The 17972-nt window shown below is 36.8% G+C and overlaps 2 protein-coding genes across 2 annotated transcripts; one reads left to right on the top strand and one right to left on the bottom strand.

Moving 5' to 3' along the window:
* Positions 1–1419: 1419 nt before the first annotated feature.
* On the bottom strand, positions 1420–11171 carry LOC132554454 (C-type lectin domain family 6 member A-like). Its single transcript, XM_060218772.1, has 4 exons — positions 11129–11171; positions 4673–4918; positions 4187–4375; positions 1420–1649 (listed from the first exon to the last, which is right to left on the bottom strand). Exons 1-4 carry the CDS (start codon positions 11169–11171, stop codon positions 1420–1422), a joined length of 708 nt encoding a protein of 235 aa, XP_060074755.1.
* A 5503-nt stretch (positions 11172–16674) lies between these two features.
* Positions 16675–17757, top strand: LOC132554474 (galactoside alpha-(1,2)-fucosyltransferase 2-like). The gene has a single exon (XM_060218791.1). The coding sequence runs from the start codon at positions 16675–16677 to the stop codon at positions 17755–17757; it is 1083 nt and encodes a 360-aa protein (XP_060074774.1).
* The last annotated feature ends 215 nt before the right edge of the window (positions 17758–17972 follow it).

Here is a 17972-nt window from a genome sequence, read left to right as displayed (position 1 = left end):
GTGGGATTACGGTCAAGGTCCCTGGTAGTCCCTGTTGCTAGTGCTGCAGTGGCTTGATAATATATATTTTTTAAATATCAAACTTTACATTCCTTTTAATGGACCGATATATCTCTGTTAATTTCGAGTATCAGGGTTGTTAGGTCAAAGCTAAGACTATCGTCACCATTTGCAGGAAATCCTTTCAATAGTGTAGCAGCTTCTCTTCTGGGGGAAGCTTGATTAAACTTCACACACTTATAGATGATCTTGAACAGGTTAAAAGCTTCACGATTCTTTACTTAATGTCAAGGTCAACGAAACTATGCTTAGTTTTTTTCAGAAATCTAGTGTCTTCCATGTGTATTTCCATCAAACTTCACATTCCTTTAAAGGACCGTGCACTGACCAGTTTGTCTTTAGGGCGCTGTTAGGTCAAGGTAAATGTCACTTACTGCAGAAAAGCTTTGGCTGCTATCTGTTGACTGCATTATTGTGTGATTTTGATCAAACATCACACTTTCGATAATCTTCTCTAATGGGAGTGCAAACACAATTAAGACGTAGATACAATAGAGACAAAGAATGATCTAAACTGCACCATACAGCTGTTTCGTCCTTCTAGGGATAATCATTGGTAATAAGAGCCTAAATGATGAAGCCTTCGAAATGACCGGGAAAAATCCAAAGTGATCGAAAGAAATCAAAACCTAGGATAGGTGAACTAGCCCCATATCTATATAAATTTCTGAATTTTTATATATCTGATAATTTAAAGACAATGTCAAGTACATGTGTTTATTCTGATCCAAGCCACTATGTGAATGAAATGAAACCTGACATGCAGGTTAGGGCAAACATCGGGGATTAAAGTCGACCAGCTAAATCTACCACCTGCAATCTTAAAGAATAAGTTTAGGTAGAAAAAGGAGGGTGTATAGCTTGTAATGCATTGTTAGAATTTGATATCATTTCAAATAGTCCAGACATATATTGTCATCGTTGTCTCTTTTTAATAAAATATTTTTTTGCTTAACAGCTGTCTTAGAACTAGGCATAAAGCTTTCACCTCAATATTGAATTGAATTTGTAAGAACTTTAACAATAATATCTCACATAAACTTCTTCCACGAAGCAGATTACGATTACTCTTCCGGAATTCCTGGTCTTATTCTTATAGTTTTTTTTTCTGGAGTTTCCGTGTTATTCTGTCTTTTGTTCATAATTTTTCCTTGTCTGGAATTTAAATTTGGATTACGACTATGTTAACATGTTAGTATTTTCTTGATTTTTTTATTATTCCAGAAGTTCGATCAACCTACAAATAATTATGATATTTTGAATACATGAGCTAAACGTATCTTGCCATAAAATCGACTAATCACTGAGAGATCACAAAGCAGATGAAAACTCAACATCAAATCACCAAAGTAATCCTCATCATGTGTACAAATCCTCTTGGCACACAAAATATTCTAGGGTTGAACAATGAAGGTCATTCAGTGAAGCAGAAAGTGAGTACAGGTTGATACAACGTTCATTAACATCATTTGGCTCGTTTGGATGCCACAATATACTGGTGTCATTGATTGGTTCTCCGTTTATCCAACGGAAGTCGTTAACAGAACTTGCATCATAGTCGTACCCGCCAAGCCACCATCGGTCTTCCGCTGAAAAAGTAAAGTACGTATTCTCAGCTTTCTTTATGTAAAATATCAAAGAATACCATATTGCTTATTATTCATATATCATAGGCTAAGAATTAAAAATAATATAGTGAAATTGACATTTTAAGAAATGCAAAAGTACAAACCCCTACCTACCTTTTTCGTTTAGCTGAGATGCATTAATTTAATGTATAAATATATGCAGGTGATCCGATAACTGCCATTCAAATTGAATCTAAAGCAAGACTTTCTGAAATTTTACCCATGCAAGTCACGTGATTACTCGATTTTGATAGCCCTTGGCATTTTCGGTTTGTAGAATGCATAGTTTGAAGAAAGATTATTTAGGTGTCGATGCATTATTATTTTATGAATAAATGCTGTAATAGTGACGGAAAGACAAAATATTATACAAATTACACAAGCGAAAACATATCGTCATACTAATTCGGTGTTAGGCACTGAAGATCGAAACAATGAAGTAGACTGCTTGCTACAGCTTTTTCATCTTCTAGGACTTGTAAGTGATGCCTTGATATATAGGCGGCGACTGCAGAAAATACAAAACGATCGAAAGAAGATGAGGAGGGGCGCCAGCCTCATTATTCAATTAATTAAGTTTTTTTTTATAAATCTGATAACATTCATTTACTTTAGTCTTAATATATAACTGAAGGGCTAAACGATTCACTCAGACCGTTTAGTCGTGATACAGTACAAATTTATTCCTTTCAAGATTCCTTTAAAATCGTTTTGGCACGCGTTTATACCTGATAATATTTTAGTTTTATAGAAGCAGGTGAAACAATATTCGATATATAATATCTGGTTATCATACTAGGTTGGTAGTGCTACTAAAATTTTCGGAAGTAAAAACTAATTGCGAAATTCAGTCCGAAATATGTCTAACTCGAACTCCGGCTTAAACAGTACAATAAGATACAAATAAACTTGACATCGTTATGTTTCCGTCTTTACTTCCTGTCCGTGCCTTGTTTCAGTTTAGTTGATCGTTCGTTCTTGCAACGAAGGCCTCAGCTTCTGTTGCCATGTCTTTAACAGCATTAGTTGTTAACTACTAACCCTGTTGGCAAGGCTGTAGTTGTAGAAGTTGATCGAGAAAACAACAAAACAATTGTAAGAGGGGAGGTGTCTACTTACCCTGACGAGTCGAAAAGTTTTGTTGGATTTCAGGGCCACTAAAAAATTATCAATATTTCTTTTGCCTTTACCAAACCATTTTCCCTGTGCTAGAATATCACAAAAAGGTAAAAGGAAAACCGAGAAGCCAGGAAACTAATTTAGAAATCGTTTGTGATATTAGAGTAAAGAAGCATTCGATGTTATGTTACTGGATATGTTTGGAACACTACAACAAAGCTGATTAGAAAAAACAGTTGCACATAGAGTCTTTAAGCCACGAATATACCTCGTCATGAAAGGATTGGACATACTTATTCATGTATGGATGGCATCCAGAATTAGTAAATGATTGAAAATGAAAGATCTCATGCGGAAAAGTGTATCAGCTACTCAAAATATGTAGATTCTCTCCGAAAAAGGTGGAGGTATGGGGAACATCCAGTCGTGCTAAGGATCGTCAAAGGAAGAAGTACGATACTCGTGTAAAGTATTGTTCCATCCAAACCAGTGACAGAGTATAAGTGGTGCAAGATGGTCATGTCATCACATATCATCTGATAATTAGGAAGATGTGTTCATTGTCCTTGCACAACCCAACAATGTTGTTCCTGTATCTAAAGTAAGAATGGAAAAGTACGGCGGGAGCAATCGGAGGTTACACAGGAAGTCGCTACATTCATTCCCAAATGGTCCGCTAGCAGGTAAAGGTCAGGTCTCTGATGATTTACACAACAGATATGAAAGAGGAATTCTCAAGTGAGAGGGATACACGCTCTGAAGTTTATTTTGACTCCCCGATTTAGCGTTCCCTGTGCCCTATCGTGGACACTATCGAAGGAAAGTGTGGTATCATCGATATTCACTGATAATAATCATGATGAAATTCTGTAGACAGGAAATAGGTTTAATTTAGTTGATTTTAATTTTGCTTTACGTCCAGGATAATTTAAGAATCTAACAGAGTTGTGTTATGTAGAAAAGGCAGAGCTCTCTGAGGAACACCAGCGACCCATGTAGGTTTCGAACCCACAACCCAGCAGTAGAGGGTGAATGATAAAGACGGCAGACGCCTTAACCACTCTGCCACCACGGACCCACGTGGACAGGAGATGATGTGAATAATTAATGTTTATATATAAATAAAACACTGTTGAGCAGTTTATCTACGACCCTGATCCTATTTCAATGTTCTAGTATGAGTGACCACTGACGGACTTCATGAGCACAATATGTATGTCGTTTGAGTTCTAAGTTCGCGGTTACTATAATTGGACCGGATGTAATGTAAAACTTAAGTGTCTAATTTATGACATATCCTTGTCACGGCACAAACAAACAAATCGTAACAATGAGAAAAAATTACTTTTTTACAGCAACAGCAGTAAACTTCTACTCACTTTGAAACGTAATGCTGTGCAACCCGGATTGAGTGGCTTGCATTTTCGCTACGGTATCGACAATTAGCAGATATGCTCCGTCGTTGTTACACCAATATGATGCCTCCCACCAAGACTTTTCAATACTGAAGAGCCGCACGCATGTATCGTAAGCGGGATCGTACGTATAATCGTCTCTCCTGCATACTTCTGAAATTGAAGCATAAGTCCAACTTGAAACAAAAACAGTAAAATAGACATTACTTTTTGAAGGGTTCAAAAACTGTCTTTCCGGTTTCTTGAATTTTTTGTGCTTTGGCGGCTGGTTATATTTTCCTTTCTCTGTGAGGACATTTACATGATTTTTTTACTTTATCACACCTCCAAGTTTTCCATCGAGCTAGAAAGTCAGTGTCACACCGGTCCTAACGAATGTCGTGTTTTGAGAATGTCCCTACAGATTTGGTTTAGCTTTATCTCATTCTAGTGACAAATGTTTTTACTTACTTTTCCATAGTGAAGTACCAGCCTGACTTTCTCGTCCTTGTAGAAGATCACCGTACCCTCGGCATTCCTTGGTGTTGGAAGTATAGCTGAATGATCTACATTTCACTGTGTGTAGATTGCACGAATCAGCGCAGTCGATTATGCTGTCAACTTCTGCTTTAAATAATACGCTGTCATTGAAGATGACGTCGGCTTCGTTTTCATCATTCTGCCAGGATGACTGTATGAAACAGCTACCAGGAACACCTGCAGAAACAAGCCATAAGAGGCGACCTAGTTTTCGACATCTTCAACTGCGAAAGCTTTGTTCCGTTTTTGTGCGATATCAAAACAAACAAGGTTGTTTGGAAACTGAATTTGATTCAAAGATAGACGCATTTATAGTGCCATAATAATGTATTTACTGTAATATCATTATCTGGGTTACGACAACAAACACACCACAGGGTTACATTTCACCAACACCGAGATAACCATCCAGCAAACAAAAATGATGGTTGGCAGTAAAAAGGTTTTCGAGAAGATACAACATCATGTTATGTTCACACAAGAAAAAAAATATATAATTTCGGGTATGTACAAATTATAGCTTAAGAACCATACACATTTTGAACTACAAAATTAAAAATTCAATGAAGAAAACAAGAAAAGTAAAACTGCGAAGGACAACCAGTCGCTATAGACTTTATAACATTCTATACTTTTCATCAATACATTAAGGATAGCAGGTAAAGAAAACAACACTGAAATATAAGTGAAAGCCTTTTAAGTTCCGAGAATGTATTACCCCAGATGCTTCTTTAGGGATTTACGTCCTTGCAACAGCCTGAGTCATCTAAAGCCGGTCTACGCAAATGATAGTGCCGTATCGTCATACTCACCTGAACATATTGCATGGAACTTCATATGGAAACACTTCACTGAAAATTGGCAAAAGACATTCGGAAGCATTCCAGGTCAAATTGCCTCACATGTGCAAGTTGTATGTATATGTTTACTCGTTAACAGGTAAAATGTCTTTGCTGGTTTACTTTCATGATTGTACAAAAGACACACAAATGAAAAACACCTTTTCATTATCTAGAATAAGATACAGTAGAGCCAAACAATCAATTAAACTCCATCATACAGCTGTTTCGTCCTTCTAAGACTCGTCAGTGATGCTACATCATACTGATGGTTCGTCCTTCTAGGGCACGTCAGTGATGCTATATCATACTGATGTTTCGTCCTTCTAGGACTCGTCACTGATGCTACATCATACTGATGGTTCGTCTTTCTAGGGCATGTCGGTGATGCTACATCATACAGCTGTTTCGTCCTTCTAAGACTCGTCAGTGATGCTACATCATACTGATGGTTCGTCCTTCTAGGGCACGTCAGTGATGCTATATCATACTGATGTTTCGTCCTTCTAGGACTCGTCACTGATGCTACATCATACTGATGGTTCGTCTTTCTAGGGCATGTCGGTGATGCTACATCATACAGCTGTTTCGTCCTTCTAGGACTCGTCACTGATGCTACATCATACTGATGGTTCGTCTTTCTAGGGTACGACAGTGATGCTACATCATACAGCTGTTTCGTCCTTCTAGGACTCGTCACTGATGCTACATCATACTGATGGTTCGTCTTTCTAGGGCATGTCGGTGATGCTACATCATACAGCTGCTTCGTCCTTCTAGGACTCGTCAGTGATGCTACATCGTACTGCTGATTCTACATCATACACCTATTTCGTCCTTCTAGGACTCGTCACTAATGCTACATCAACATCATACAGCTATTTCGTCTTTCTTGGATTCGTCAGTGATGCTACATCATACAGCTGTTTCGTCCTTCTAAGACTCGTCAGTGATGCTACATCATACTGATGGTTCGTCCTTCTAGGGCACGTCAGTGATGCTATATCATACTGATGTTTCGTTCTTCTAGGACTCGTCAGTGATGCTATATCATACACCTATTTCATCCTTCTAGGACTCGTCCGTAATGCTACATCATACACCTGTTTCGTCTTTCTATGACGTCAGTGATGCTACACCAAACAGCTGATTCGTCCATCAAGGATGCTACATCACATATCTGTTTCGTCCTTCTGGGACGCGTCAGTGACGTTACATCATACAGCGGTTTCGTTCGTCTAGGACTCGTCAATAATGCTACATCGTACAGCTGTTTCGTCCATCTAGGACACGTCAGTGATGCTACATCATACACCTGTTTCGTCCTTCTATGACGTCAGTGATGCTACACCAAACAGCTGATTCGTCCATCAAGGATGCTACATCACATATCTGTTTCGTCCTTCTGGGACGCGTCAGTGACGTTACATCATACAGCGGTTTCGTTCGTCTAGGACTCGTCAATAATGCTACATCGTACAGCTGTTTCGTCCTTCTAGGACTCGTCAGTGACGTTACAACATACAGCTGTTTCGTCCTTCTAGGACTCGTCAGTGATGCTACATCACACAGCTGTATCGTCCTTCTAGGACTCGTCAGTGATGCTACATCATACAGCTGTTTCGTTCTTTCAGGGCACGTCAGTTATGCTACATCATACGCCATTTTTGTCCTTCTAGGGCACGTCATTGATGCTACTTCATACACCTGTTTCGTCTTTGTAGGACTCGTCAGTGATGCTACATCATACACCTGTTTCGTCTTTGTAGGACTCGTCAGTGATGCTACATCATACACCTATTTCGTCCTTCTAGGGCACGTCATTTATGCTAAAACATACACCTGTTTCGTCCTTCTAGGACTCGTCCGTGATGCTACATCATACTTGTTTCGTTCTTCTAGGGCACGTCAGTGATGCTACATCGTACACCTGTTTCGTCCTTCTAGGACACGTCAGTGATGCTACATCACAGTTGTGTTTCGTCCTTCTAGGACTTGTCAGTGACGCTACAACATACAGCTGATACTACATCACACAGCTGTTTCGTCCTTCTAGGGCACGTCAGTGATGCTACATCGTACACCTGTTTCGTCCTTCTAGGGCACGTCAGTGATGCTACATCATAGTTGTGTTTCGTCCTTCTAGGACTTGTCAGTGACGCTACAACATACAGCTGATACTACATCACACAGCTGTTTCGTCCTTCTAGGACTTGTCAGTGACGCTACAACATACAGCTGATACTACATCACACAGCTGTTTCGTCCTTCTAGGACTTGTCAGTGACGCTACAACATACAGCTGATACTACATCACACAGCTATTTCGTCCTTCTAGGACTCGTCAGTGATGCTACATCACACAGATGTTTCGTCCTTCTAGGACTTGTCAGTGACGCTACAACATACAGCTGATACTACATCATACAGCTGTTTCGTCCTTCTAGGACTTGTCAGTGACGCTACAACATACAGCTGATACTACATCATACAGCTGTTTCGTCCTTCTAGGACTCGTCAGTGATGCTACATCATACAGCTGTTTCGTCCTTCTAGGACTCGTCAGTGATGCTACAACATACAGCTGTTTCGTCCTTCTAGGATTCGTCAGTGATGCTACATCATACAGCTGTTTCGTCCTTCTAGGACTTGTCAGTGACGCTACAACATACAGCTGATACTACATCACACAGCTGTTTCGTCCTTCTAGGACTCGTCAGTGATGCTACATCACACAGCTGTTTCGTCCTTCGGGGACTCGTCAGTGATGCTACATCATACAGATGTTTTGTCCTTCTAGGGCACGTCATTGATAATAAGAGCCTGTACTTTGAAGCCTGGGAGGTGACTAAAAGTGATTAAAAGAACATTTAGACGGATAAATGCAGCAGTCACATAAATGAATTTTGTGATTTTCAAACATGAGATAATTTTAAAGCAGCGTCGAGTATACAAATCACAGGGACTTTAAGTCCACCAGCAGTGTCTACTACTAGCTATCTAACTAACCTACCAACCAGAGGTAAAGACAAAAGTATTTCGACAAACTTATCGGGTTGATCGTGATTACACGTGACACTAGTAGACCAAAATCGACCGTGCTGGTACCAGATAAATAGGCGGCCATTATGTGTTGTTGGTGTCATTAAAATCTGTAGTTTGAATTCATTATCGATCGTCAGAAATGTTAGGTATAAGTGAAATGCATTCAAACAATTATCTAGTAATGTCCCTTGCCTAATTGATGTGGCGACAAATATAGTGTTACCGGTACATACTGAATGTACTTTACTGTCCAAGGTCAACAAAAAACATGCCGAACAGGGCTCTTATTGCTGTGTGGCGCTCAGTATTTGATTGGGATGAAAACAAGTCTTGTCAGTCTGATCTGGGTTTATATTGTGTCCTATCAAAAGATATGGCGCGACATTTTCTTGAAGGCTTAAATAAAAAAAAATCAAAAACACAAACTCACTCCATCAGGTTGTCGTCCTTTTATGACCTTAGCTGTTGATAGGACGTTGAGCAACAGAAAACCAATCCAAAACCCATGTATACGAAGTTGGAGGTTGTTTTATTATCGTATAAATCTTGAGGATGTGCGCAAGCTGTTGTAGCCTTTTTTATGTTGTACTATCACAATGAAGTGTAAATCCGAAGGTGTTCGACTAGAAACTCCATCTGGCTATGTTGTAAGCTAACGGAAGAAATAGCTCTTACACTAGAGCAATAAAAGTGTATAGCGCAGAATAATAAATACAGGAAACAGTTTTATAGACCTTGGTAAGTCTGTACTAGGGAACAGACCAGAAACCCTTCCTCATAGGGGCAAAGACACAGTTGTTGTAAAGATGATTTATCTAAAAAGAATAGTAGCTTAGATAGAGCACCATTATATTGAAAGTCTCGGATTTAGCCGCCTTTTACGATTATGTGACGGGAGCAAGAGGAATGATATTTGCTTCCTGAACAAGTGATTCCAGAGTGAATTTTGATGTCAATCACAGTATGATATTTAATTGTTTTAACAATGGGCGAAAGTAATGATACACAGATAGGCCGGTGGCTATGTGAAAACCAAATGCTCAATGCTTTACTTCAGTACGATAGACCCAATATTTATGCGATGTATTTGACCTGCAATAGTGAAAATTATGGTTAAGTGTTTCGCAGATAAGTCAAATGTTATCTTTAGAATTTAGACTGTAACGGTCAATGTAACAAGAGGAAAAATATAGTGTAGTACAAAGTAATGTGTTTCAAGTGAATATCTAATACGAAATCATAGTGATACATTTGTATGTTAAAACTTCAGATTAATATGTGCACAGTTCAATATTGACATAAACTTCAGTTCTGAACTATCAACACAAACACGCATCCAACTCAAATAACTGTAACCGTTGATAGGATAGAACGTAAAAGGAAACCAAACCAAGCAACTTTTTTTTATCAAAACTATTTTTAGATAGTATGTTCTGGTTGAAGACGTTGAATACAAGGTCTGCTATCTACAAAAAATACTTTTGTGGAGAAAAATTACGAAAATAAAAAAAAAAAAATTTCGTCTTCACCTACAGGTCAACATCTTGAATCATATAGCTTCGACACAACACAGTGTGACCAGCTGGCTTAATTTAGTATTGACATGCGGAAAGCTAACGGTAACTACTTTTATAGGAATCTTAAAAATGTAAATGAATTATTATTCTACCAGATTAAATAGGTTTATTCGCTCAAATGAAGATAATCACATCCGCTTAATATTAACCGCCAGAAATTAGTGACATTACCGATCGAGGATGACAAAAGATGTATTCAACAGATATGTAGTGGTACCATCTCCATCATCTCCCTGTAATTCTACAGATTTGGCTGTCGCTACCAGCAACACTGACTTATGTTAAAGGACATAGTATCTGCAATACATTTTCATTTTTAAACTTGTGGCGTTTCCAAGATTTTAAAAGAATCTACTTTGATTGTCGTTTTTTTGGTCTGTTTGCAAGACATCTTGGTTAAGTAAAGTTTATAGGAAGATTGAAAACAGGAAATAAAATAGACCTTAACTACATTTTATCATCTATAAAATCATTTGACGAAATAATATCCTCTTTACCATGAAGTGAAGATGTTCGTCTGTATACTACAAATAGAATAACGAAGAGGTGGATGTTGGCGGGAATATCACAACTTTCTAACACATTCGAACTAGTCCTTCTTTGCGGTTTTGGGTTCAAACCCATGTCAGTATCAAAATGGAGGTTTCATTTAAAAAAAAGAAATGAGTGTGTGTGGGGGGGGGGGGAGGGGGGGCGGAGGGGGTAATTATTACTTCTCTCGGTTTTTCGTTCGCCCAGCACTATGGAGGAGGACAACTAGAAGGCATGCTGACATTATAATGTTACCGGATGGGGTGTCCTTCCGAGACCTTCCTCAGTATATTCCAGTAAGGAGTACATTCGGAAAACAAAAACAATGCATAGGAATGTGTCCTTTGATTATCATAGATGTTAGTAGGAGGAATAAAGACAAAAACAACACTCACCTGTCATCACAATCAGTGCTGGAAGGATCAGCCAGGAATCCATTTCGGCTTACCCTATGTTTTTGCGGAGCAGTTCCGATTGCCATAGTCCAGAATTGATGAACTCACACAGATAATAGTTAACATTAATATATTGATCAAAACAGCCAAAGTTAATAGACAATCAAACACATAGGTATCGTATGTTTTAAACCACGGAAGGTGCCGCAATGGATATTCACAGTAAAATATAGATCGTGTCGTTTGTACAAAGAATCGATACGTAGAAAATTTAGTCAATGTTAATGTCAATTGAAAAAGAACAAACAACACAATGGAGTCACATTGTTAACGTGTGAACTATTCATCCCAGAGTATCGAATCCCATGTATTAAACCATGACTAAATGTAAAATGATAGGTTTCGTTAAACAATACATCGTCGCTATATGAATCAGTGGATTTAATTTGCCCATCACCGTTACTACATACGCGTCTGGCCTGAAGAAAACGTGTCATTCGTCATTACACATTGCCAACATAGGGTAAAGATAACACAGTCTACAAAAAGATAAAAAAAATAGTGGCCCGTATGAGAATGTCCAATTTGCACAATGTAGATCCATCTGCTGTGCGGTTCTTCGAAAATGTAAAATCAATATTTACATTTTCATGCTAACTCAAGTCTCAGTGTAATGGCTATGCAAATATTTTATTTTCATTCTCAATAAAAACTTTCCAATTACCGACAAGTTCTATAAACAAGTGTTATTTATGTATAAATACAAACCATATATACACAATACAGAATGAGTAGGATAAACAAATTATTTCCCGCGGATGATAAATACTTTCTAAGAATGTTTGTAACATACACTATCATACATAAGATCCAATATATTTACCTCTGTTAGAAGTTGGGTACTGTATCTGAATTATGTAAATACTATACAGTCACATATTGCATCCCAGCCAGTTTTTAATTTTAATTTCACAAAGATTTCATTGGAAAAAAACAAAAGCTAAAACCTAAATAAGCCCTCACCATAGGCTGGACAAATGGATACACAAATACATGAATGTGTTCTAATAATAGGCGAATTACCTCCCTTCTATCTTATGACCGAGACGGAACGAAGAATGTCAGTAGCCAGGAGAAGCAGTTTTTAGATCTTCAGTGAAATTTCAATGATGTATACTGTGTATGATGTAAAATATATGTGACATTCAAATACAATAATGTTTTTTTTATAATATAGGTCGTTCGTTAATCTTCTTTGTTATCAGTATATTACTGTAGGCTTCAAAAAAGGACTTTGTCGCTCTTTGGCCTTAATTTCAATAAAGACGGCAATCTTGGATGAAGATTATAGATTTCAGAGGTTTGTGTAAAATTTTATCATTTTTCATAACAGTAAGGTGTACGGAATGTCGTGCGCTATTTTATTTTGAAGTCATACTAATCCTATGTATTCCATACATTCTAGAATCTATTCTTTCCTTTCGAAAAGACGACATTTGCATCAAAGACAACGTCTGTTAACCTTGGATTGTAGACCTGTGCTCAACCGACGATAATAAAAGTGGTGATGCAGATGATGGAAGCTCAAAGATGTGGATCATAGGAGTAGTCTTAGGAGGGTTGACTGTGACTGGTGTCATTGTGTGGATCTGATCAAATTCTTCCAGGAAACAAATGTATCCCTGTTAAGGTTTAATTATACTTTGTACAGTGTAGAAAAAGTGATGATAATTATTGTTGAAAAGCAAGGTTAAAAAAGTAAGATAGAAGTCTATCCCGCATTGTTTTTCTTTTTTCCTTTCATATATAATATTATTATCATTAAAGGAACTAAAATTAATTGAATTATATTAAACATTAACAATATTCAATGAGGTTCAGTGCCTGCTTATTTATAGTTATGGTAGAAATTCATACACTTCATAGAAAATATTCATACATAATTAATTTTCTTTTGAAAATCTCTGATACAGAGTAATATCAATTCTAACAGCGTGTTTCCTCCATTATCTCAAAACTCTTCTGCTTTATTATGAATAGAATTATTTTACAACAGTGTGATTCTGTAAACTGCCCTTTAACGTTTAACACGATGGATTATTTCATAATTTCTTGAAATTTGCTAAAAGTGATTTGTATAATTGTACGCATGCCTTTAAACCCAGAATGTTTAACGATATCTAATATATATAGCAAAACCAGCTTTTTATCGTGTGCTATTTATTTTTGTGATCATTAACATAATTCTGCATACAACTGTTGTCGTGATACTTGAAGATATTTGTTGACAAAACAAATATAGGTAAACAATGATATCCGGAACAAATCATAAAAGGTCTATAAAACAAGAGGGAATGTCCACCGAAAAGGCCGAAAGTGGAAGTACAGCTCGGTCAATAAATAAATAAATAAATATATAAAGCAATAAGATATATTTTTATAACAATGTCAAAGAACCTATTATATACTTATTTTCAATTTTACTTTTATTCAACGTTTTCTTATCAAGGAATCTCGAATTCTATGTTAATTGCTGATTGTGTTTACATTCCATTTAAAGTCCAGATCAAAATGGAATTCAACTTTGTGTCAACTCAGCCTAAGACCATAATATCTAGTATACATGGTTTTAGTATATACACACTATCTATTCAAAATTATAAGTAAAGATATCTACGTACATGTGTTTGTTTGTTCCTCGTCACGATACGGAACATTTACTAATTTCTTCGTTTGAATTCTGGCGGTAAGCAAATGATTAAAGGGAGGCAACTCGTAAATAAATATCTTGATTTGTCCTGATGCTAAAATATTATTTGAAACTGATCTTGTGAATTTTGTGCACTTTCTGTCTATTCTAACCGTAACTGTAGGGACATGGGTTTCACAAAGACGTTTTAGGGACACCCATTTTAAATAACCGTTTAACAGATATGGTAGAGGGTCATTTGAGAAAAAAATGATAGGCAATCGGTGCGGACACAGGAAAGCGATGTCTTCACACAATGATATGTTATGTTCATTAAGTTATGAGGAAGAGATGGAAATATGAATTTGCAGACACTATTGAGATAGTAAACAGTTTGTAGGACGCCTGATAAACTTATATTTTCTTGGCATTTCGTGAAATGTAAAAGTAACTTCAGTTATTGTTATGTTAGACATGTCCACACGGTCGTAAGAGAGTTCAAACAATGTGGGTAAATATCCCGTTTTCAACAGAGCCCCAACCCCCATCCCCACTCTCTCTTCTCTCTAGTGGGGCCCCAGGGGAGGTAATTACAATCGGACTATAAATTGTGCAGAAATGCACAGGGATTGTTACTTTGTCTGTACACATTAATATATATTGCACTGTCTATTATGAAGGCTATGTTTATCATCATGGTTGTTATACTTACAGAAACACCAGTACGGTCATACTTTTACACTTAGAACGAATACCCCCAATTGGGCTATACCTTGCAGTCAACAACAAAAACACGTTGTCGATAGTAAATTCAAGCGAATAAGACAACTATTTTCATTCAACATTTATCAGATAACACGTTTAATACAGTAGTTCATAACATATTCACGCGTCAAACACTGGATATTGGATTATAATCAATGACAGACGGATACGTTATAATTATAGTGCTAACGTTAAGCTAACCAGTCAAGCAGCAGCTTCGCAACTTCCGAACCCGTATTCAGTCAAAGATCCACCTTCATCTTTCGCCATCTATCGATCTCCTGTCTAATATAAATTACGCTTTCTAGCACTTTCTGTAAGGTAACTTTTAGGTCCTCGTCGCTTTTGCGTATTTGCGTCCGCCATATTGCTTCTTTCTAGGCTTATACGCATGCGCGGCATCAGGGTTACGAGCAGTAATGTATGAATTAGATCAAGACCACACTGTTTTCATTCTTTATTTTTTAGATATCAGTAAAAATGGTTGCAATGGCTTTTAGTTTTAGTAATTAACAGAAAGTCTTTTTTTTAATGCAAATTCAGTTAGACACTTTGAACAACTTTGGGATGAACACTTTCAAGATATAATTTATGATTATTGATAACTATGATATGCGTTAACTTTTAAAAGCCATTGATACAATAGGTATATTTATCACTGTATTTCAGATATGGATATAAAGGCTTAAAGCCTGCGTCCATAAATTTGTCATTAAATGTCATTAAATTATAGTCGCTTTAAATATCACCATGTTAAAACCATTATTAGGAGAGGGAGCAATCGAATGACATATTGGAAGTAGAATATACTTGGTGAATTGGCCAGACTGCGGGTAAAAAGGTTTTTGATGGTATACAGGGGTTTTAAAACGTTTGATAAGTACCGTAACAAAGACACGGTTTTAACACTCTTCATATTTCATAAATCAGTTGTCATTTGATATTTTAATATATTTGTCCATTGAGGAGGATTTAATTATAATTTTAAAAGAAACTTATTCATGTATTTATGTCTGTGTGTGAATGCTTAATATGTATACTTTATATTTCAGCCTGTATCTTTATAAGCATGTATTTGAATATGAATGATTGGAGACTGCTCCAATAAGTTATAATAACTTGTGTCCAATTACCTTGTACAAATTTATTTTGGCAATAAAATTTGTTTCAACTAAATTATATATCTTCAATGAAATTGCAATGCACAAATTAATATCTGACGTAAACATACACACGTAAAATATTTCCCCATTACGTTAACTCCCTGTGTGTGGTATGAACGAATTCCTTGGCTATCGGGTATATCTCACCAGAGACTAGTCTGGGTTTGATATTACTCAGATCTGGCTTCTGTTAAAACTGTACACGTCACAGACGATCAATGATGCAAGACCTAACAAATCCAGACATTGTTTGTTACAATCGGTTGAAGACAATGGCTCGATTAGGGTCGCAACGGGGTTTTAAAACAATCCATATCAAGCTTTGTCAGCTTAACATGAAATTTGCGGAAGTTTAAAATTTGAAATATTTATAATTTGTTTGCCCAAATGTGACATTTTTAAGACGCTTTATTTCATGGCTATTCCTCCGAATAGCCGAACAGAATTTTCCTGATTGTTCATTTTAATATTCATGAGAAATAATGAATAATATAGTTATATATTTATATTGTGTATTAAACGTATAATCAAACATTAAAAACGTACCCTCGATCTAATTCATAAATGACTTCAAATCACATGTGGTAATTTAGAAAAAAATCAACATGGTACGTGTACATGTGCCATACATGTCTTTAAGTACATATCGGTGTGTATTCAAGTTCAGTGACTCCGAACGGTTAATTGGTTATACGCGGACTGAAGCGTCAAGTGCTTGAAATAAAAATATACATGACATAAAATGTTATTGGAAGATACTGAATACTAAAAAATACATGAATTTATAATTACGTGAATATTACAATGGATAATTCCTTTATGATACGAGCTCAAGGACTTGTTATATACAGCGTGTGGCACTGTTGCAGTGGAAAAGACGCCGTAACATTAACAGGGACCAGCGCGTGCAATGACGGTGTGTTGTAATCATGAAGTTAAAAAGAAAATGGTGTCTTCAAATGCACAGAACTGCGAGATTCTTTCTGGTGATCTGTATCCTGGCCGTAGTAGTAATTAATATTAGCTTAATAAGGGCGCTTAACTCTGAAGATCGGTGGTATATTTCATTTTTCAATTCAACAAAATGGAGAAGCACTCCCTCTCGATCTAAACCGGAGCCTCACCTTCGGAAGGAGCCAGTATATGTTGAAACATCGAAATCACCTACATGTGAGTTTTATAAACCTAATTCTAAAAATAGAGCTGTAGATTTACTTGAATATCATTATATGACTGTTGATCTTAATGGTCGACTTGGAAATCAAATGTTTAAATATGCATCATTACTTGGGATCGCCGCACAGCATGGATATACACCATTCTTACGTCAAAAATCGCTTTTATTCTCTGCGTTTGAGTTTCAGAAATATTTTCGTCATATTTCAACCACAAATCGTGTTTCATTCGGAGAAAGACACGCAGGAATATACGACTGCCGGATACATAACTTAACACACTCTAAAAATATAACATTGAATGGATACTATCAGTCGTGGAAATATTTTCACCATGTTATTGCGCAGGTCCGGAAGTTGTTCCAGTTTACTGATGATATTGTTAGAAGAGCCAAAAAGATAATAAACAGTTTCCGGCCTGGAAATAAGACTCTGGTTGGCGTGCACGTGCGTCGTGGGGACATGAGCACCAAACGTGAACTACGTCGTGGATATAATGTAGCGGATGTAAAATACTTCCGGAAGGTGTTTGAATACTTCCGGTACGAATTCGAAGAGGTCCTGTTTATCGTTGTAAGTGATTCAGTAAGCTGGGTGAAGACAAATCTGGAAGCCGATGACGTAGTCTTTAGCGAAACGAGTATTGCATATTTAGACATGGCCATACTTGCGCACTGCAAACATAGTATCATCACTTCCGGAACTTTCGGATGGTGGGGTGCTTATTTAGCAGGAGGAAAAACTGTGTATTTTAAAGACTATCCAAAACCAAAAACATGGCTTTCGGATCAGTATAACAGGAATGATTACTATCCGCCAAACTGGATTCCTATGTGATGTTTTTTCTTCAACTTTAAAAAAGATATGTTTGTATTAAAAAAAAGGAAAAGAAGAGAAGAAGTGTTATTAATTTGTTGGCAGATAATACATATTTCATCAAAAAATGATTAAAAATGTACATTTTATCATTTATTCTATATTATCTGTAATCTTGTAGTGTCTGTTGTATTGATTGCCAGTAAATTGATTTTAGCATAGTTATTGTATCATTA

This window comes from Ylistrum balloti, unplaced genomic scaffold (assembly GCF_031769215.1).
Source record: "Ylistrum balloti isolate Yb309-2 unplaced genomic scaffold, AGI_CSIRO_Ybal_v1 Utg370406, whole genome shotgun sequence".
Classification (NCBI taxonomy): domain Eukaryota; kingdom Metazoa; phylum Mollusca; class Bivalvia; order Pectinida; family Pectinidae; genus Ylistrum; species Ylistrum balloti.
This window is presented reverse-complemented; position numbering and strand designations above follow the sequence as displayed.